General features: G+C 39.5%; 1 protein-coding gene across 5 annotated transcripts in view; it reads right to left on the reverse strand.

Annotated features, from left to right (window-relative positions):
- Nucleotides 1-22,709, reverse strand: part of DNAH6 (dynein axonemal heavy chain 6) — a 342,016-nt gene that overhangs the window by 33,871 nt on the left and 285,436 nt on the right. For 4 of the 5 annotated variants that reach the window (XM_037806992.1, XM_037806993.1, XM_037806991.1 and 1 more), the window contains 5 exons: nucleotides 19,280-19,470; nucleotides 5,449-5,609; nucleotides 4,519-4,607; nucleotides 3,570-3,716; nucleotides 1,053-1,191 (listed from right to left, as the gene is read on the reverse strand). In XM_037806992.1, coding sequence (XP_037662920.1) covers nucleotides 1,053-1,191; nucleotides 3,570-3,716; nucleotides 4,519-4,607; nucleotides 5,449-5,609; nucleotides 19,280-19,470 — 727 coding nt within the window. The remainder of the gene's footprint in view (nucleotides 1-1,052; nucleotides 1,192-3,569; nucleotides 3,717-4,518; nucleotides 4,608-5,448; nucleotides 5,610-19,279; nucleotides 19,471-22,709) is intronic. The other variant, XR_005212367.1, reaches the window with a different exon arrangement.

A 22,709-nucleotide genomic window follows, 5' to 3' on the forward strand; every position in this document is an offset into this window, starting at 1 on the left:
CTGAGGTAACCTGAAATGTTAGGGGTTCTAGGAGTGGAGGAAGGGAAAGAAAAACAGAAACAGGAAAATTCAGGGCAAGCAGAGGGTACCAGAGAAAACTTCTACTGACATCATCACTTTGCTAGGCAATCTTGGCCTCTTCGAGGTGACTGGGGGCAGGAGTATCAAGTAGCCCCTTCTGATCTACCTCCCAGATTTTCTGGGCCCTTCCATCAGTCCACCCTGGAGATCAGCCCTCATTCATCCATCATCACTGTTATTTCACCACCCTCTGTTCAAACACATCCCAAGGTTTCATCTGCCTCTAAAGGCCCTGCATCTCTTGACCTCCTCTGCTGCTCCCCATTTCCCTTACTCACCAATGAAAACCACCCATTTCCCACAAACCAGTTCTCTCCTTTGCCCCTTTTCAGAGCTCTCTTCTTCCCCTTCTTCCCAGGGGAAATCTCCCCGCCTTTACTACTTGGGCCAACATGGTCCAAACTGGATCTAGTTCTGGCAGTAAGATTCCAACATGGCCACAGTTAATATTTGCCAAGATTTCATTCCAGGTAAGTTTTCCCTTTTTCACAAATACACCTGATATAACAGGTATATATCAGTTAACCAATTTTTAGATTCTTTTGAATTTAAGGGCACTGACAAGGGAGGCTAGACTGCCTGGGTACATCAAGGCATGCATGCAAACTGTGCCTCAGTTTCCTCATGGGTAAAATGCGGGATAACAACAGTCCTCACCTTTAGGGTTGTTGTGAGGATTAAATCTGCTAATTCATAGGAAGTGCTTAAAAGTGTCTGGAATGTGGCAAGTTATATAAGGGCTCACTATTATCATGTGGGAAAACATTCACCCCCCTTTTTACATGAAAATATTTTCATGACACTCTTAGCATATGTTCTTATTACGGTCTTTCTCCACAAAGGAAGACTCAGTAGCCAACACTGCCGCCGTCCCTGGGGCAGGACATCATCTTCATAAGGACTGGAGTGGTGGTAAGCCCACAACTGCATGCGGCACAGCTGGAAGTCCTGGGCCAGCTGGACATACTGACCAGTAATGTAAATCAGGGCATCCCAGGGGATCTGTCCTTGCTGACAGTAAAGGTTGAGGTTCAGTAAAGCACATTCTCTGTCACTGTCGTTAAATTCATAGCAGATATTCCAACCAAGTGGGCCGAACTTTTTTCTCTCCTAGAAGTGAAAGTGATCACGGTCTTAAATAAAATTGCATAAAATTTAATTTTGGTAAAATATTGAAAACTAAAAGGCTTCTATTGAAGTAGGGCATCTTCATACAGCAAAATCAGTAAAAGTCATGCAAGTCATCTTTTCCTCCAGGACTGCCCCTTCCCCAAAATTTCCAGTGTAGTTACTGGGAATCTGAGAGACCTGTCTAAAGACCATTTGTTCTTCAGGAGAAAACACACATTTCTCCTTCAAAATAGGAAAAACAACAACCCCAAAACACCTTCGGAGAGTCTTTTGGCATAAAAATGCTGACACTGCCATCATCCATCTGACCTGGAGGAGTCTGTCCATCGCCCGGATCTGCAGTCACGTCTGCTATGCTGAGCACATGCTCACATCTCCACAGTGACACTTTTTTTTTTAACTGACACCCAGAATCATAATCCTTGTTTCATGACATCCTACAGTGCACTCTTATCCCCTCTTATTGTCCGCCTGTGCTGCCTTAATTCCTTAATTGTAAACTGGGGACCACACCAGAGGATCAGTCCCATGTTCCCTCCTCTTGATCACAAAATGTTTCTAACTCTTAAACCACCTCCTCATCTCAGCTGCTGTTTTAGTCGAACAAGGGCCTGTCTTGTTCTCCAGTTGCTGTCGCAAATGCCACACACTGGTTGGTTTAACAACAGGAAGCTACTGGCTCATGGTTTTGGAGGCTGGACGTCCAACATCGAGTCATCAGAAAGCCATACTTTCTCCCCAAAGTCTGTAGTGTTCCGCTGCTGGCTTGCTGCAGTCCTTGGGGTTGCTTGGCTTGCGTCTCTGCCTTGGCCGATCACATGGTAGTGTCTCTCTCTCCCTCTCTCTCTCTCTCTCTCTCTCTCTCTCCTTGAGTCTGTCCTTTCAGTTTCTGCTGATTTATGGTTCTGACTCTTCTCTGACTATGCCCAAATTGCTTCTGCTTATAAAGGACTCCAGTAATCCAGATTAAGGCCCACCCTAATTTAATTGGGTCACACCTTGACTAAAAATGACATCTTTAAAGATCTTTTTTACAAATGGGTTCACACCCAAAAGAATGTGGATCAAGACTAAGAACATGCCTTTGTTGGAGTGCATAACTGAGTCCACAAAAGGCCTCAGACCTAGTCCCTGATCCCACCCCTGCACCTTGGGCCTCCTCTAAGAACTTGTTCACTTAATTATCCCATATCCTGCATCCTTAATCTTTATTTTTTTCTTTATTGATTCTTTCTCGGTAGGCCATATACATTTGGAAACCAGGCAGCCAGTCTAATCAAGACACATTCTGGAGATATGTACTCTGAGACTCAGAATCCAGGAGACCACAGGATGGATATCAGACCACAGTTTTAAGTGGTGCCGAGTTGAAGGTTATCTTTTAGGGGACTTGGTGCTCTAATCATAGGTGGGGAGGGAAGCTGTGTTATGGGTGCTGAGCCTGCTCAAACACGACTCACAGGAACAGGTGAGAATGAAATTATTGCAAGGAAAATAAGGAGGATTTGATGACTGACAAGATATGAATGTGTTGTGGTAGATTGAATCATGCACCTCAACAAAAGACATGTTTTTTTATCTTACTCCACATTCCTGAGGGTGTGAACTCATTTGTAAATAGGAACTTTTGAAGAGGTTGAGGTATGGCCAAATTGAATCGGGGTGGGTCTTAATCTGTATTACTAGAGACCTTACAAAGAACAGAAATTTGGATGCAGGCAGTAGAAACTAGTACCTGGGAGAAGCCAGACATGAGAGAAAACCACAGGAGGAGAGGATGAAGTGACTGCCACGTGACAGAGGACTGCCGCCTCCAGAATGACAGTGACTGCCGGAGAAAGCATGGCCTTGTCAACACCTTGGTTCTGGATTTCTGGCCTTCAAAACCATGAGACGGTACCTTCTTGTTGTTTAAGACAACCAGTGTGTGGTATGTGTTACAGCAGCTCTGGCAAAAGAAGACATGAGTGGAGAAGGAAGAATAAAAATAATCCTGAAGTTCTGTTTGTGGGTGATTGAGAGAACAGGGCCATCATTTGCAGAAATTGAGTCTGGAGGAGAAACAGATTTTGGCAGTGAGGCAGAGCTAGGAGATCAGTTTTGTGCTTGTGGAATTTGACCTAATGCATTCATCCAGGTGACGGCGTTCTGTAGGCAGATGAGAATAGAGACGGGGGCTGAATTTGTGAGATACTGAGGCAAAGGAAGTACAGAGATCGGTGACTGAGTTAAAACTTGGATTCGACATAGAATGGGCCCTTAGCACTTCATAATGTCAATTTTAAGTTTTCATTTACTTTTTACTTTTTAACAGAATAGACTTTCTTGTTGCTATTAAAAACCTGAATAGAGTGTACCTGAATAATTGCATGGAAGAAACAAATGCCAAATATTATTTGTCTCCATTTTCTTCCGAGAATATTTTCTTCAAAAAATGAAGGGCTCATTTCAGTAAATGCTCGCCTGATATTTGCACGTAAGCCTTTTGGAGGCTCATTGGTTACCTGGATTTAGACAGAATATACATGGCAGAGAGGGTGATTTAATAAATTTTCATTATTTCTGAACAATACTAGTAGACTGGAGCTATTGAGCACATACAGATAACTGAGGCCCATGGGGCATTCCTGGCTGCTCCTACCTGCTCTGTAACTTGCTTAGCCATGGTCCTGGGAGAACAAGGCCTGACGGGGTTCTCAGACCTATAGTGGGTGAACCATTTGCACAAAACCCTCAGAAACCATTTGGTGCCCATTTCTCTAAACACAGGTCAGAAAGCATGCTCAGGCTTTCTCAATTGGAATTTCCAGTTATTCTAACATATGGCATTGCCCCACACCTTGTCTTGATGACATGGGGCTGGGAGGGAAAAGACACCCCTTTGCTCCTAGGTGATCACTCACGTCAGAGGCTTCCCCCATACTGGAAACTTCCTGCACTGAAATCCAGCAGCCATACCTGCTGTAGGTCTTCCTGTCCCTTAAGAGCGGAAACATTCCCTTCACTCTTGGAGGGGTTCTGTTCTCATCCCTCCGCACCCTGCACTCTGCACACTTGACATTTTCTTGTAGAAGGCAAGAGGTGGAAGAGTTGAGTGTCCAGCAGGACTAGGGCATACAAGGTGAGCAGTGGCTTGGGGCATCGTTTCCCTGCTTGTGTAAGGTGAAAGGATACTGACTTCCAGCTCTTATCCTTGGTGGCACAGATCTCAGCATGGAACTGCATGGGGCCTGAGCTCACTGGGCCAATCAGTAAGCACTCGGAGATCACCCATTTCACATCACTCAAGCCATGTGCATACATTACCTTGACAGAATTTTGAAGAACTGTAACAGGAAATGTATTACTAGGCATCGAACTTAAAAAAAGTCGAAAACTGTCCTTGATAACAACATCTGTTTAAAACAAAGACAAAACAGAAAGGAATATGTTTAATTATTATTAACATTTTCTATAAGAATTATTCTAGGGTAGGAAGACTGCTGAAAGCTCTATTTAAAGACCTAGGGTTTCTATTTTACGTATGTTGTAAAATGCTCTAAAATGGTGGTAGAGGAGTCTTGCTGGAAGCTCTTCACACAGGAGGGTTTGACATTCTAAAAGTAAAGAAATGTCAATTTTCAGTACTTGATGGAGGGATGTTAAGGGACTTCTCTTTGAAATGAGGACAATGTTCAACTGAGAAAGTGGACTGAGTCCCTCCTCTGCAGACAACCTGAAAAGGGGACAGAGGGATCAGGGACAAAGAGAGACCTCACGTGCAGCAATAAGTTGTCAATATGCTTACTTTCCCAGCTGTGGACAGAGGATCTAAGAAAGAACTAGTTGCACTCTGGGTTCAGAAGGCCAAAGCAAAGTTGGGAAAATCCTTGGTCCCATTGTAGGAAGACACAGGAATCATCCAAAAGAATTGGGTTTCAGTACGTTAATGCACTGTTTCCTTGCTTGGAATGCTCTTCCCTCAGATTCCCTTGCTTTCTTCAAGTGCTGCTCAGAAGTCACCTTCTCAAAGAGATCCACTTAAAATTGCTATCCACCCTTCCTGCCTGCCCCCAACAACTTGGAGTCTGAAGGCCTTTGTTTGAGTCCTGGTTGGGTAACTTAACTAAACCTCTCTAGTTCTCACACTTCTCTTTAATACGTGGAAACACGTGTCTACCACCAAAAATTGTCGTAAGGATTGGACTCAACAAGAAAATGTTACACAAGACTATATGATTATGGGGTTCAACATACTTGGATCTGTGAAGGTTTTAATTAGCTCTTCCATTGCCAACATCCAAGAAACAGCCAGATGGCAGTTTTGCAAAAATACCCAGTTTCCTGATTTCATTGCATCTTTGATCATTTTTTCAGCAATGGGTCCTTGGCCTTGACCCAGTGAAATTGACTGCACCCTGAATTGAACAACAAAAAAATTGTGTTATGCTATTTTTAAGCAAATGTTAAATGTTAAGGAATGTAAACATAGAAGGCTCTTGCCTGGACTATGCACATATTTCTAATGCTTAATCTGATCACAGTGCAAACATTTTTCTTATTCCCTTCTTAAAAAATAATCTTCACTATAACACACACAGAAAAAGTATAAAAAACAAATAACAGCTCTATAAATTATCACAAATGAACACCCATGGTTGATAAAGGAACTTTGCCAATATCCTGGAGACATCTCCCCATCATCTCCCTCAACTCCTATTATTTTCCCTTCCTCCTTCCCAAAGGTAACCATTATTCCTAAGTTCTAGCAGTAGAGATTAGTTTAAACATTTTAAAAAAGTCTAGCATATGTACAGAACTTGTGTACAAACCATTAGTGTATGGCTTAATGAATTCTCCCAAAGTGAACGTACACATCTTCCACCTCTCAGGTAAGAAATATAATATTAATGATACCCTCCCAATCACTATCTCTCCCCATCCCCAAAGACAACAATTATTTTTTATTCCAACACCATAGATTAATTTTGCTTGTGTCTGAATTTTATACAAATGGAGTCATATAGTACATATTTCTTTGTATTTGGCCTATTTCAACTAACATTGTGCTTTTAGATTCATTCATGTTATTGCATATCATGGTAGTTCCATCATTTTCATTGCTGTATACTATTCCACGGTTTAACTATACCACAATTTGTTCATTCATTTTGTTCTTGATGCACATTTGGGTTGTTTCCAGTTTTGGTCATTAAATACAATGCTGTAATAAACATTCTTTTACATGTCTTTTGGTATACATGTGCACTCCATTTTGTTTTTGCATATATTCCAAGGAGTGGAACTGCTGGGTGATATGGTGTGTGTATGCTCAGCCTTTTTAAAATGTTTTTTTTTTTCCAGCAAGTTTACTGAGATACACTCACATATCATATAATATATCCAAAGTATATAAACAGTGGTTCACAGTATCATCACATAGTTGTGTATTCCTCACCATAATCAATTTTGGAAGATTTTCTTTATAAAACAAAACAAAACAAAACAAACAAAACAAAACAAACTGAACATATTCTATACCCCTTGTCCCTTCCTATTACTGACTCCTAGCATTGGTGTGGTACATTTGTTACTGCTGATGAAAGAATATTAAAATATTACTGTTAACTACAGTCCATAGTTTGCTGTAGGTGCATTTTTCCACATATACCATCCTATTATTAACTCCTTGTAACAGTGACATACATTTGTTCTAGTCTATGAAAGAACTTTTTATATTTGTACTGTTAATCACAGTCATTATCCACCACAGGGTTCACTGTGTTATATAGTCCCATGTTTTATTCTCTAGCTTTCCTTCCAGTGACATATTCTACTCTAAACCTCCCCTTTCAACCACAATCCCCCACATAATTCAATGCTATTAATTACACTCATCATATCATGCTACCATCAAGTCTACCCATTTCCAAACATTTCAATTCAACCTAGTTAAAAAATTCTGCACACGTTAAGATCTGCCCCCTACCCCATTCTCTACCCATAATCTATTTTCTGGTAACCTATGTTCTAGATTTTAACTCTGTAAGGTTACTTATTATAATTAGCTCCTATTAGTGAGATCATACAAATTTGTCTTTTTGTGTCTGACTTATTTCTCCCAACACAATGTCTTCAAGGTTCATCCATGTTGTTACATTCTTCAGGACTTCAATCCTTCTTACTGCTGAATAATATTCCATTGTATGTATATACCACATTTTCTTGATCCATTCATCGATTGATGGACACTTGGGTTGTTTCCATCTTTTGGCAATTGTGAATAATGCTGCTATGAACATTGGCGTGCAAATGTTTGTTCATGTCCCTGCTTTCAGCTCTTCTGAGTATATACCTAGTAATGGGGATTGCTGGATCATATGGCAGTTCTATACTTAGCATCCCGAGAAACTGCCAAACTGCCTTCAATAGCAGCTGCAACATTTTACATTCCCACCAGCAGTGAAAAGTGTCTCTATTTCTCTACATCCTCTCCAACACTTGTAGTTTTCTTTTTGCTTAATAGTGGTCATTCTAGTATATGTGAAATGATATCTCACTGTGGTTTTGATATGCATTTCCCTGATAGCCAGTGATGCTGAGCATCTTTTCATGTGCTTTTTAGCCATTTGTATTCTCTCTTTGAAAAAATGCTTATTCAAGTCTTTTGCCATTTTAAAATTAGGCTGTTTGTCTTTTTATGTTGAGTTGTAGCATTTCTTTATATATTCTGGATATTAAACACATATTGGATAGGTGGTTTCCAAATATTTTTCCCATTGAGTAGGCTGCCTTTTCACTTTTTTGACAAAACCCTTTGTCGCACAAAAGTATTCAATTTTGAGGTTTCATTTATATATTTTTTCTTTCATTGCTTGTGCTTTGGACTTGGCATTGAGGGGGATTGAGAAAACCTTCTTGACCAAAAGAGGGAAGAGAAATGAACAGTAAAGTTTCAGTGGCTGAGAGATTTCAAATGGAGCCGAGAGGTCACTCTGGAGGGAATTCTTATGTGCTATACAGACATCCCTTTTTAGCTTTTAGTGTATTGGAATAGCTAGAAGGAAATACCCAAAACTGTGGAGCTGCAACCCAGTAGCCTTGCTTCTCGAAGATAATTGCATTACTATGTAGCTTACATGGTGTGACTGTGTGATTGTGAAAACCTTGTGGCTCACACTCCGTTTATCCAGTGTATGGATGGATGAGTAGGAAAACGGGGACAAAAACTAAATGAAAAATAGGGTGGGATGGGGTATAGAATACTTTGGGTGTTCTTTTTTACTTTTATTTTTTATTCTTATTATTTTTATTCTTTTTAGAGTAAGGAGAATGTTTGAAAGTTTACTGGGGTGATGAATGCACAACTTTATTATGGTCCTGTGAACAATGGAGTGTACACTGTGGATGACTGTATGGTGTGTGAATATATCGCAATAAAATTGGATTTAAAAAAAGAATTAAAAAGAGTAAAATGTAGAGCACTGGGGAAAGTGTTGTGATTTGTGTAAAAACTAAGAAGAAAGATTGTATATGTAAATTCTTATGTATCCATTGAATATCTCTGTAAGGAAATGCCAGAAATTGATTTTAGACATAGTCTTTGTGCAAAACTGGAGACTTTGCGCAGGGCTTGGGTTCAGAGGTGGGAAAAATTTTTTTTTCAAATCTTACAGACAGAACCGATAAAGACAAGAATGGAATAAATTGGGCAGAGTTTCAAGGATTTGAATGACAGCATGAAACACAAAAACATACGTGTAATTGGTATCCCAGAAGAAGAAAGAAGGGAAAGGGGACAGAAGGAATATTTGAGGAAATAATGGCAAAAAATTTCCTAACTCTTATGAAAGACATAAAATACATATCCAAGAAGTGCAATGTACCCCAAACAGAATAATTTCTAGTAGACCTACTCAGAGACACATACAAATTCAGAATATCCAATGCCAAAGATAAAGAGAGAATTCTGAAAGCAGTAAGAGAAAAGTGATTTGTCACATACAAAGGCTCTGCAATAAGACTAAGCACTGATTTCTCAACAGAAACCATGGAGGCAAGAAGGCAGTGGTATGATAAATTTAAGATACTGAGATAAAGTGCCTGCCAAGAATTCTTTATCCAGCAAAACTGTCCTTCAAAAACAAGGTAGAGTTTAAGATATTCACAGATAAACAGAAATGGAGAGAGTTTGTCAACAAAGACCTGCCATACAAGAAATACTAAAGGGAGTTCAGCAGGCTGAGAGGATAAGACAGGAGGGAGTGCTTTGGAATAGTGTAAAGAAATGAAAATGATCACTAAGGATAGCTAAAAGGGTAAGAAGACAAAAAAAAAAAAAAGAAAAAGAAAAAGAAAAAGAAAGAAAGAAAGAAAGAAAGAGAAAGAAAGAAAGATATGACTTATAAAAAGAAAAGATAAAATGGCTGACATAAGTACTGCCTTTAGAATAATAACATTGAATGTTGATGGATTAAACTTCCCAGTCAAAAGACACAGTTTGGCAGAATGGATAAACAGCATGATCTAATTGTATGCTGTCTACAAAAGACTCACTTTGGACCCAAAGACACAAATAGGTTGAAAGTGAAAAGCTGGAAAAAGATATTCCATGCAAATAATAAGCAAAAAAGAGCTGATGTATCTATACTAATATTGGACAAAATAGACTTTAAATGCAAAACTGTTAAATGAGACAAAGAAGGACACTATATATTAATAAAAAGGGTGGCAACCACTTAAATATTTATGCACCTAACCATGATGCCCCAAAATACATGAGGCAAACACTGGCAAAACTGAAGGGAATAATGGATGCCTCTACAATAATAGAGATTTCAATACACCACTCTCATTAATAAATAGAACATCTAGACAGAGGATCAATAAGGAAACACAGAACTTGAATAATATGATAAATAAACTCGACCTAACAAAAATTTACAGAACACTGTACCCCAAAACAGCAGATACACATACTTCTCAGTGTACATGGATCATTCTCAAGGATAGAACAGATGTTGGGTCACATAACAAGTCTCAATAAATTTAAAAAGATTGAAATTATACAAAGCACTTTCTCTGACCATAATGGAATGAAGCTGAAACTCAGTAACAGGTGGAAAATTGGAAAATTCACAAATATATGGAGGTTAAACAACACAGTTAAGCCATCAGTGAGGCAAAGAAGAAATTGCAGGGGAATCAGTAAATATCTCAAGACAAATTAAAATGAGAACACAACATATCAAAACTTATGGGATGCAGCAAAGGCAGGGCTGAACTGGAAATTTATAGCCTAAATGCTTACATTACAAAGGAAAAAGAGCTAAAAAAAGGTAATATAGATAAAATAAACCCTAACTGCACACCAGGAGGAACTAAAAAAAGAACAACAAACTAATACCAAAGCAAGCTGAAGGAAAGAAACAACAAAAATTAGAGCAGAAGTAAATGAAATTGAGAATAAAAAGACAATAGGGAGAATTAACAAAACCAAAAGTTGGTTCTTTGAGAAGATCAATAAAATTAACAAGCCCTTAGCTAGACTGACAAAGTAAAAAGAGAGAAGATGCAAATTAATAAAATTAGAAATGAGAGGAGGGACATTACTGCTAACTACACAGAAATAAAAATTTCTTAAGAAGATACTATAAACACCTGTATGCCAAAAAATTACATAACTTAGATGAAATGAAAAAAATTCCTAGAAACACATGAATGACCTACACTGACCTAGAAGAGCTATAAGAATTCAACAGACCAATTGCAAGTAAAGAGATTGAATCAGTCTTAAAAAACCTCTCAACAAAGAAAATCCCAGGATCAGATGACTTCACAGGTGAATTCTATCAATCATTCCAAGAAGAATTAGTACCAATCCTGCTCAAACTCTTCCAAAAAATTGAAGAGGAGGGAATACTACCTAACTCATTCTATGAGGCCAACATTACCCTAATAACCAAAGCCAGATAAGGATACTTCAAGAAAAGAAAATTACAGACCCATTTCTCCTATGACTCAATGCAAAGATCTCAACAAATACTTGCAAATTGAATCCAACAGCACATTAAAAGAATTATACACCATGATCAAGTGAGTTTTATCCCAGGTATACAAGGGTGGTTCAACAAAAGAAAATCAATGTAATACTCCACATTAATAAGTCAATGGGGAGAAACCACATGATCATATCAATTGACACAGAAAAAGCATTTGACAAAATCCAGCATCCTTTCTTAATAAAATTAAACACTTTGAAAGAAAGAAATAGAAGGAACTTCCTCAACATGATAAAGGGTATATGTGAAAAACCCAAAGCTAACATTGTACTCACTGGTGAAAGACTGAAAGCTTTCTCTTTAAGATGAGGAACATGACACGGATACCCACTGTCACCACTCTTATTCAGCATTGTGCTAGAAGGCCACGGTAGAGCAATTAGGCAAGAAAAATAAATATAAGACATCCAAATCTGAAAGGAAGAAGTAAAACTTTCACTATTTGCAGATGCCATGATGCTATATTTAGAAAGTCCTTATAAATCTATGACAAAGCAACTAGAGCTAATAAATGAGTTCAGCAAAGTGGCAGGATACAAGATCAACACACAAAAAATCAGTAGTGTTTCTAAACACCAGTAATAAGCATCCTCAGGAAGAAATCAAGAAAAAGACCTAAATAAATGGAAGGACATTCTGTGTTCATGGATTGCAAGGTTAAATATAGTTAAAACACCAATTCTACCCAAGTGATTTACAGAGTCAACACAATCCCAATCAAAATTCCAATGGCCTACTTTGAAGAAATGGAAAAGCCAATCACAAATTTATCTGGAAGGGTAAAGGGCCTCAGATAGCCAAAAACATCTTGAAAAAGCACCAGGTTTGGAGTGGAGGACTCACACTTCCAGACTTTAAAGCATATTACAGGGCTACAGTGGTCAAAGCAGCATGGTACTGGCATAAAGCTAGATACTGATCAATGGAACAGAATTGAGAGTACAGAATAAACCCATGCATTTATGGTCAATTGATTTATGACAAGACAGCCAAGTCCACTCAACTGGCATAGAATAGTCTCTTAAACAAATAATGGTAGGAGACCTGGAAACCACATTCAAAACAATGAAAGAGGACCCCTATCTCACACCTTATACAAAAATTAATTCAAAATGGATCAAAGACCTAAATATAAGAATCAGGACCATAAAACCCCTAGAAGAAAATGTAGGGAAGCATCTTCAAGATCTTGTGGTAGACAGTGGATTATTAGACTCCCAGGAGTCATGTCTCATGTTGCCAGGGAGATTTACACCCCTGGGAGTCATGTCCCATGTAGAGGGGAGGGCAGTGGGTTTACCTGCCTTCCTCTTTCAGCCATACTCACAGTCAACTTTGTTCAGTGTACTTACAATATTGCGCCCCCACCAAACAGTATTGTGCTATCCATTTCTGGATCTATACAATCAGTTCTCTTCAATATTCTGTACTCCTTCAGCATCAAATGCCTGATCTGTACCCTCTTTCTATCTCCTGGTATCTTCATTTCTACACTCTTCTCAAAACCTCTCTCTCCTGTCTTTTCCTATCTGTCTGTAGCACTCCCTTTATTATTTCCTGTAGAGGAGGTCTCCTGTTTGCAAACTCTCTCAGTGTGTTTATCTGTCAGTATTTTAAACACTCCCTCATTTTTTGAAGGTAAGTTTTGTTGGATATAGGATTCTTGGTTGGTAGTTTTTCTCTTCCAGTACCTTGAATATATCATACCACTGCCTTCTCACCTCCATAGTTTCTGCTGAGAGATCTGCATTTAGTCTTATTGCGCTTCCCTTGTATGTGATGGATTGTTTTTCTTTTGCTGCTTTCAGAATTCTCTCTTTGTCCTTCACATTTGAAAATCTGATTACTAAGTGTCTTGGGGTAGGTCTATTTGGATCAATTCTGTTTGGGGTATGCTGTGCTTCTTGGACTTGTAATTTTATGTCTTTCATAAGAGTTGGGAAATTTTCATTGATTATTCCCCCTATTATTCTTTTGGCCCCCTTTCCCTTCTCTTCTCCTTCTGGGACACCCATGACACATATATTCATGCACTTCATGTTGTCATTCAGTTCTTGAGCCCCTGCTCATATTTTTCCATTCTTTTCCCTATCTGTTCTTTTGTGTGTAGGATTTCAGATGTTATCTTTTAGTTCACTGATCCTTTCTTCTGTTTCTCCAAGTCTGCTGTTGTATGTCTCCATTGTGTTTTCCATCTCTTCTGTTGTGCCTTTCAGTCCCATAAGTTCTGCCATTTGTTTTTTCGAGTTTACAAATTCTTCTTTATGATCACCCAGTGTCTTCTTTTTATCCTTCATCTCTTTTGCCACATTTTCTTTCAACTCATTGATTTTATTTAGAACATTTGCTTGAATATCTTTAGTTAGTTCAACTCATGAATCTCAATTGAGGTGTTAGCTTGTTCCTTTGACTGGGCCATATCTCTGTGTTTCCTGGTGTGGCTAGTGATTTTTTGCTGTCTAGTTTATTCTGGAGGTTGTTTTCTGTCTTTTTCTAGGGCTTTCTGTTGGTTGTCTTTGATCTCTACTCTTTGTTTCTTTCACTGGCCAGTTGTCAGAATGGCCCTGCCCCCCAGTCTTCCCCCCAAAACCAGGTGCCCACCATGGCCTACCACAGGAATGGGAGGTAGGCACTGGGCACCCCAGCAAGTTCACTGTGTGTGGTAATACAGATCTATTGGCTTCCAGTGCTGCTCTGCTTTCTGCTGACCAGCAGGACCTGGGTTTGTTTTAGAGTCCTGCTTTAACAGTTGGGTCTTCCTTATTTCTCAGCCAGAACACAGCCGGGTTTCCATACAGGGCATGTAGACCAGCTCCTGTCATCTTAAGGAAGGGTCTGGAACATCTCTTAAAAAGTTTTTCAATTCCCTTGCACCTTTTGGGCTGTCCAGCAGATGGCACTGCTCAGTAACTTAACTGACTTCAGAAGCTGCTCTGCCTCTGAGCACAAGATGTGTCTACACAACACAGGTGAGCTGAAACTGCAGGATTCCTATGCCTTCACTTTTCCAGCTAAAATCTGGCTTGATGTGGAGCTCCACCTGTGATAAAGTACTCCATCAGCTGACCCAGTACCCCAGCCATCCCCAAGCAAGGAAACAGCCACTGGTTGCTTTTTCCCTCAAGTGTGGGGGAAGGGCTTTCAGACCCAGGGCTGGAAACACAGTGTCTGTCCACATTTTCTCAGTCTCTTTGTCCTTCACTGACACGGGCCTTGAAATGTCCTCCCCTACCCCCTGGGTCCTCAAATGGTGGAGGTATGTCTCACTGCTGTGAGAGATTTTGTAGTCTGTGTCCATGGTGGGAGGGTTTCTGTCTGCTGATTCTGTGCCTTTCCCACACGAGACTGAATGAGGTGGAGGGGAGAGAACTAGCTGGTCCAGGACAGAAGATTCCTACCACATATCCTACTCTTTCTTCAATTCAGCATTTGCAGAGTCTTTCTCCAGTTGATATCCTCTTCCAGAGTTTCAAACAATTCAGAATTGTCCTTTTTTTTCATTGAATCTCAGGAGAGAAGGTTTCAGTAGCTGTTTATGTTGCCATATTGATGACCTCACTCTGTCTGTAAGATTTTGATTGCCTTGTCTTCTTGTTCACTGATTCTTTCTTCTGTCTGTTCAAATCTGCTGTTGTATGCCTCTAGTGTATTTTAATCTCTTCAATTGTGTGTCTTTTAACCTCATAATTTCTGTTATGTTTCTTTTTGTACATTCAAATTCTTCTTTATGCTTTCAGATCTTCTTAATATCCTTTATCTCTTTAGCCATATTTTCTTTCACCTCCTTGAACTGATTTAGAAGATTTGTTTGAACAGCTTTGATTAGTTGTTCCAAATTCTGTGTCTCTTCTGAAGTTTTAATTAGTTTTCTTGCCTGGGCCATCTCTCACTGTTTCTTAGCATGGCTTGTAATTTTTTGCTGATGTCTAGGCATCTGATTATCTTGTGAGTTTACTCTGAAGGTCAGTTTCTGTCTCTTGCCTAGGATTTTATTGCTGACTGGCTTTGGGTTAAGGATCTTCTTTGATGCTTGGTTCAATTTATTCTAGACCTTCAGAATAGCCTGTAAACACAGACCAGATTTTTTAACTGACCAGATTGTTTTTTCAGGTATTCTACATCTGTTTCTTGCCCTGGACATACAGTACAACTTTTAAGATCACACTTTGTTCTAGTTTACTAATGCTGCCGGAATGCAAAACACCAGAAATGGATTGGCTTTTATAAAAGGGGGTTTATTTGTTACAAAGTTACAGTCTTAAGTCCATAAAGTGTCCAAGATAACACATCAGCAATCAGGTACCTTCACTGGAGGATGGCCAACGGTGTCCGGAAAACCTCTGTTAGCTGGGAAGGTACGTGGCTGGCATCTGCTCCAAAGTTCTGGTTTCAAAATGGCTTTCTCCCAGGACACCCCTCTCTAGACTTCAGCTCCTCAAAAATGTCACTCTCAGTTGCTCTTGGGGCATTTGTCCTTTCTTAGCTTCTCCGGAGCAAAAATCTGCTTTCAAAGGCTGTCTCCACAATGTCTCTGTAAGCTGAAGCTCCTCTCTCAGTTCCAGTGCATTCTTCAAAGTGTCCCTCTTGGCTGTAGCTCCTCTTCAAAATGTCACTCTCAGCTGCATTGAGTTCCTTCTGCTTGTCAGCTCCTTTATATGGCTCCAGTGATTTAATTTAGACCCACCCTGAATGGGTGGGGTAACACTTCCTTGGAAATTATCCAATTAGAGTCATCACCCACAGTTGGGTGGGGCACATCTCCATGCAAACACTCAAAGGATTCCAATCTAATCAGCAATAAAATGTCTGCCCCACCACAAGACTGCATCAGAGAATATGGCTTTTTCTGGGGGACATAATACATTCAAACTGGCACACACTTGTTCAATTGTTTCACCTCTAGCAGAAAGCTTCCTTTCTGTTCCTTCTCTGGGAATCTTGCTGTCACCATTTACCAGCTGTGCCCACCCCTGTTCTTGGGAAAGAGGATTTTTATGTTCCTTTCTGTCTCCAGAGAGCCAGGGACTGGACCCCAAGGAGGCCCCCTACAAGATTAAGGGTCTCCACTGCTGCATGGAGAGAGCAACTCCGTACTCTCCACCATGCTGTATCAGCCTCTTTATCCTGCTCTTCCCTGGATGCTGTACAGTGTTCTTCTGATCCTACCAGTTTTAAGTAGCATTTTTCTAGATTCAGTGCTTGCCTTGTTACTGATTTCTGGAGCTGTGTGAAAGATGTTTCTGCCAGTTCTTCCTGGTTGTTCAAAGCTTCTGTGTGGGGAAGAAGCCCTGAAGTGTCTTACTCTGCCATCTTGATTGGGGTGGGGCCACCTAATCATTTTTATTGCTGAATAATATTCCATTAGATGGACATACCTCATTTAGTTTAACCATTCATCCGTTGATGAACATTTGGGTCTCTTCCATACTTTGGCTATGGGAATAATGCTTCTATAATGCTTCTATGAACAAGTCTGTACAAGTTTTTATGAACACCTGTTTTCAATTATTTTGGGTATATATCCAGTAGAATTGCTGAGTCATATCGTAATTCATACTTAAACTTCTTGAGGAAGCACAAGACTGTTTCCCACAGCAGTTGCCCCATTTTACATCCCGATCAGCAATGTGTGAGGGTTCTCCACATCCTAATCAATACTTATTGTTATCTGCTTTTTTTTTTTTTTTGTAAATTCCAGCCATCCTAGTGGATGTTGAATGGTATCTCTTTTTGGTTTTGATTTGCTTCTCCCTAATGACTGATGCTGTTGAACATATTTTTGTTTGCTAGCTGGCCATTGGTATGTCTTCTTTGCTCATTCTAAAATGGGGTTTATTTAATCTGTGAATTGAGTTTTTTTGTCAGTTTTGGAAAATTCTCAGCCATAGTTTATTGAAATACAATTGTGCCCCCTTCCTTCTTCTTTCTGGAACTCAGACTACACTTTTTAAGATGTTTTTGTCTCTTACGTTCTTTCTTCTGTCTTTTCCATTGCTTTGTCTCAGCATACTTTTTTTTTCCACTAAGTTCATCCACTGAATTCTTAGTTTCAGTTATTATATTTTTAAATTCTAGAATTGTATTCTTAAAATTTAATTCCAGTTCTCTGACAATTTTCTCAACCTTTCATTTCTTTGGACATTTTAAAATTCTTAATTTAAACTTGGTCTCATGCATCTGCTATCAGCATAACCTATATTCTGTTCTTACTGTGTATTGTTTTTCTTGGATGCTAAACATGTTATCTGGACTTTTGTGTACCTGCTTATATTTTATTGTGTGCCTAGCAAGCATTATCTTCCTCCAGATAGGACTGATGTCTTCCTTTGTTAGGCAGCTGAGGATACTAGTAACCAGGGGTCACATTAACTCCTTCAACAAGGAGTCTATTTCTGACCTGGTCTCACTCCGTTTGATGAATCCCTTTAGAGTCCCCAATCCAAAGTAAGAGGGGTTTACAATGCCCTCCCAAATTGGTGGGCCCTGGGTTCTACTTTTTTCCCCTTGTCCCTTTAATCCACGAAAAGCCAGCTCAGGTTCTCAGTCTCTTAGCCTCTTCTTTCAATATCTCTAGGAGAAAAATGGCCCTAGGGGCTGGGTTAATAGATCTGGGCTTCCTTCATCTCTTGGAAATTCTTCACTACTATTAGTTCTCCAAGCTCTCAAGCTGTGTGTGTGTGTGTGTGTGTGTGTGTTTTCTTTTTTCAATTTATATTTTCTCCAAGGTTTTCTGGTTGTTCTTACTGGAAGGATTGGTCTCAGTTTTTAGTTTTCCATTACTGGAATTAGAAGTCCTTAAATATATATAAATTTACCTTTAAGTGCCTCATTATCACACCCCATAGGTTTCTGATATGTAATATTGTTTTTTGAATCTGCAGATTTTATTGAGATATATTCACATACCATATATTCCAACCAAAGTATACAGTGTCTCACTGTTGTTGTGCAATCATCATCACCCTCATTTAGACCGTTTTCATTTCTCCAAAAGGAAAAATATCAGATAGACACACAAAAAAGAAAACCCCAAACACCCCATCCCTTATCCCCCCCTATTACTGACCCCTAGTATTGGTGTGGCATATCTGTTACTGTTGATGAAAGAATATTAAGGTATTACTGTTAAATATGGTCTGTGGCTTGCAATAGGTAATTTTTCCCCATATACCACTCTATTATTAACTCTTTGTATAAGTATCATACATCAGTAGTTCAAGCAAGACCTTATTTATGTTTGTGGTGTTAATCCGTGAAAAACATGACTCTAAACAACCCCTTTTGACCAAATTCACCTACAATACAGCACATTACTCATAAACCCAATAATGAGCTATCCTCACCTCATTCCAAAACATTTAAGTTCAATCTTGTTAAAAATCCTGTACATGATATGTAATATTGTTTTTTTATTTACTGACACTTATTAGAAAATTTCCATTATGATTTCCCTTTAACAGATGAATTGTTCAGAAGTGCTTTTTAGTTTTTTAAACATTTTAAAAATTTAACTTTTTAAGACTGTGGTCCAAGAATTGTGGTCAAAGAATGCATCTGTCTTATTTTTTGAAATGTGTTGTCTTTCTTTGTGATCTAGTTAGATCATGATTAATTCCTGTAAATGTTTCACATGTACTTGAAGATCTCACATTTGTTTTTTTGTTGGGTGTGGAGATCAAGGTTATTAATGTCCCCAGGGGGAAGAAGAAAGGCAAATTTTAACAAAGAGCCATGTGATGGTTTAAGCTGTGTGTACCCCAGAAAAGATAAGCTAATCCATTCCCGTGGGTGTAGACCTATCGTGAGTGGGACCTTTTGATTAGATTACTTCATTTGAACATACTCCAGGTGGGTCTTAATACTTTTATTGGAGTCCTTTATAAGAGGATAAAAGATGGAAAGAAGACAGAGAAAAGTCCCAGAGAAGCTAAGAGAGCCAGAAAAGCTGAGAGAGGACATAAGAAGCTTAGATTATTAAACTGCACAATTTATTGTGCAGGATTATTAAATGCACAATCCGACCTTACCGTTCGGAATACCCAGTGTCTCGGGCAAACCTCTGAAATGCGCCCATGGGATCTGAGCCCGTGCTCAAGATGAATACCAGGGGGGTGTTGAATGACATGTCTTGATAGAGAGTCGCTAGGTCCACGGGTGGCGTTTCTATGAACTGTTTTCCAAGATTTTGGATCACAAAGTCTGTAAGAGCAAAAACCACCTGCAAGGTAAAAACATAAATGTTTTTAAGAACAACATGCTGGATGAAGAGTCTTCATAATTTTGTCCTCATTCTTCCACTTGAACTCCTCAGAGGAAGGGTGATATGTACCGCACTTCTGCACCCATTACTGCTCCATTGGGTATTCTCTTCCCACAGACACAATTTTGTGGATTTGTAAACCAAATATCTGTTGATAGCCATGGGTCTCATGACTTCACTTAGCAAGAAGCAGCTGGATGAGAGAAAAGTTCCACATTGTGCCATCTCTTCATCCTTTTCTCCTGTCCCACCCATCTTGCCTTCTTGTGGACTTCTCTTTCTGCACTATTACTATTAATCTTTCCTTCTCTTTCTATCTTCTCATCATCATAAAATTAGGCTACTATCTCCCATCCCTAAAAAATCACCTTCCCTTGATAACAGCCCCTTTCCCACCTACTGTTTCATTTTTTTGCTCCCCTTCATAAGTCAAATTGACGCCATATATTGTCTCTCCTTCTTCATCACTCTTTCACTCATCTTTCCTGACTGTCCTTGGGAACCAGCCTCAGCTCTGATGATTGTGCCCATGTCTAGTTATTCCCTACATTTCCTGCACTGGTGTCTCCTTCACTGACCCCATTCTAGCCCACCCACCCATTCCAGCTCTTTCAGACCTTGTCATTATTTTACCTAGGTCTGCCCATAGCCCATATGGAGGCTTTGTGTGAGATAGATACAGGTGTCCCTTCCCTGAGGTACTTTAACTTAATGTGTCAGAAAGCAAGTTGTCATGACAAATGTGTAAAGCTACAAAGTCTAAAATGTGACTGGCTCTGAAAGGGTGATGTAATGCACATTCTGCACAACGGTAAGCCATGATTTAACCTTAGCTTTCCATTTGATTTTCCTAGATGTTGGCACTGTCCTCACCAAAGAAGGCTTACCACGGATTTTAGGGAGGGGTGGAGGAAGGGTGTCCTATGCTGGTCCTGGACCAGCCTTGGATCACACCCTCTGTTTCCAACCTGGGAAAAGGTGCTCACGTGCCTCCCTTCCTAAGCAAGGATGTATTGTGCTGCCAACTAGAAAGGACGAATGGTGTGAAAGGTCAGCCCTGCAACAGGGCCAGGGGGTCTGGAGCTTAGTTCTAGCTCCGTCACTGTGTGACTTGTATAATCCACACAACTTTTCCAGTCTCAATTTTTAAACTATCTTTATTTAATAAAAACATTCTTTGATGGTATAAAAATTTATTTGCTTTTTACTTTGCTAAAAACTGCTCATAGAGTTTACAATGAATGACAACATACAAAACACCAATATGTTATTTCTTGGGACTGCAATTAAGTACTGAAGTGGTAATACTAATAAAATGTTTTTGAACCAAAAAAATTGGAGAAACATTTACTGTGTAAATAGAACAAACTGAAATGAATATGATATAGAGATCTTGATTTCCAATTACTATTATTGAAAGATCACAAGTGTTAAGAGAAATAAAACAAAACAGAGTTCCTATGGGTAAGGGATTTAAAATAGAGGCAGGAGGCTATTCTGGAGGTTACTGTTAGGCCCTCAGCCAGATATCACAAACTGCCACAGTATGCAAAGCTTCAGCAACAATGTTTCTGAAAACCATAAGGACATCTGGACACTATAAACAAACCACAAGATAAAGAACTCAGTTAACCATCTAACCTGAAAGACAATTGGATACCCCAAATATTCACCAACCACTAACAACTTGTGTAATCTACTTTTCCTTTAAAAACTCTTGCCTGGAAATGCTAAGTTGGGACATGATTTCGGTTGCTACCTGAATCTGTGCTCCCTGAATTGTAATTCAGTTCACATTACATGGTGTCAGAAGTGGGATCCAAAGCAACCACTAGCCTGACTCTGGAGCCATCACTGGATTCAAATGGTAATGGCTAGTGCACCTTGAGCTCTGTCATCTCCCTGATGGCCCCGGTTCCTGTCACTGAGTCTTCATGGCTCTGAACCTCCCTCTTTTTGGTTGAGGCTCTAGCCTTTCTTTGGGCATCTTCTGGTAAAACGCAATTTGATCTTTTGTTCTTTGAGTTTGAGCTGGAACCAGCAGTCTGGTATTTGAACTTCAGCTCTTTCGGTTTGGGCTGGTATCAGTCATGTTCTGGTCTGGGCTTGTGGCAGAAGCTTGTTTGTGTTTGCCCTTGTTGGTATACCTTTTCTGGTGAGTACTCAAATGGGACTTAAAAAATCCCCACTTTGGTCATGAGCTTTTTCCAGGGTAGGGATGCCTCCCTAACAATCAATTTGACCTCTGTTCTGACTGGGAGCAATCAAATAATCAATTTGGTGGGCACAGGATGGGCACTTAAACACTGTTAGAGCACCAGCCACCTTCTGATGAGAATCCTCAGCTTCTGAAGAACAACTCTCCAGCAAAAGGATAAGGAGGTCACAGATGGGCTAGAATGACACAAGGGTTATTCTTCACTCTCAAGTCAATTTCCATACAACCAGGGGCACCTGGTCACAGGTTGGACAACTAGAGCACAGGCTGTCTCCAGGTAAAATAAGTATCCTGTGAAATGCACAGTGTAAAACATCACATGCCCAAAACCCAGACAATTCCCCTCAGGCTTAAGGTTTAGGATTGCTCTCAATCTGAACTAACTAAAAGAATGTTTTCTAATCCAGCTAAAGAACTCTAATGGTGCACTGTCATCTAGCCCACCAGCTGGTTTCATGGACAAAAATTATGCTCCTGCCTTATATAAAATCTTATCCTGCTGGACCTGGCACACTGAGAAAATCTTGAATTATAATGGCCACAATGGGGATCTTTTGATATGTCTAAATTGTTATATTTGTGCACTTAACTGGAAAATAGAGGTTCTAAAACTAAGCACCTGAATGAAATACTTATTTTAATTGGTACTTGGAAGCTTCCAAATGTGTAACTAATTCTAAAATTGCCTCTCTTCAAAAAACAAATACTAAATTAACAAAAATGTAATCTAAGTGAATTATCAAGCCTGAAAACTTATCTGGAACTCCTGACTCTGACTGTTCTAACCCTTCTTTAAACCCTTTCCATCCTCCTCCTCTATGTCCTAGCTTAGCCGAAATCCCTTTATACAGTAAGATTTTCCAAATCCTACTGAAGACCCAGCAGGTTTTGCAAAGTTAAAAAAAAAAATCAATCTTGTCATTCAGACTTAGAAGCCTGGATACTCAGACCTCTACCAATTAATATTCATAATTGCTGG

This window comes from Choloepus didactylus, chromosome 17 (genome assembly GCF_015220235.1).
Source record: "Choloepus didactylus isolate mChoDid1 chromosome 17, mChoDid1.pri, whole genome shotgun sequence".
NCBI classification, from domain to species: domain Eukaryota; kingdom Metazoa; phylum Chordata; class Mammalia; order Pilosa; family Megalonychidae; genus Choloepus; species Choloepus didactylus.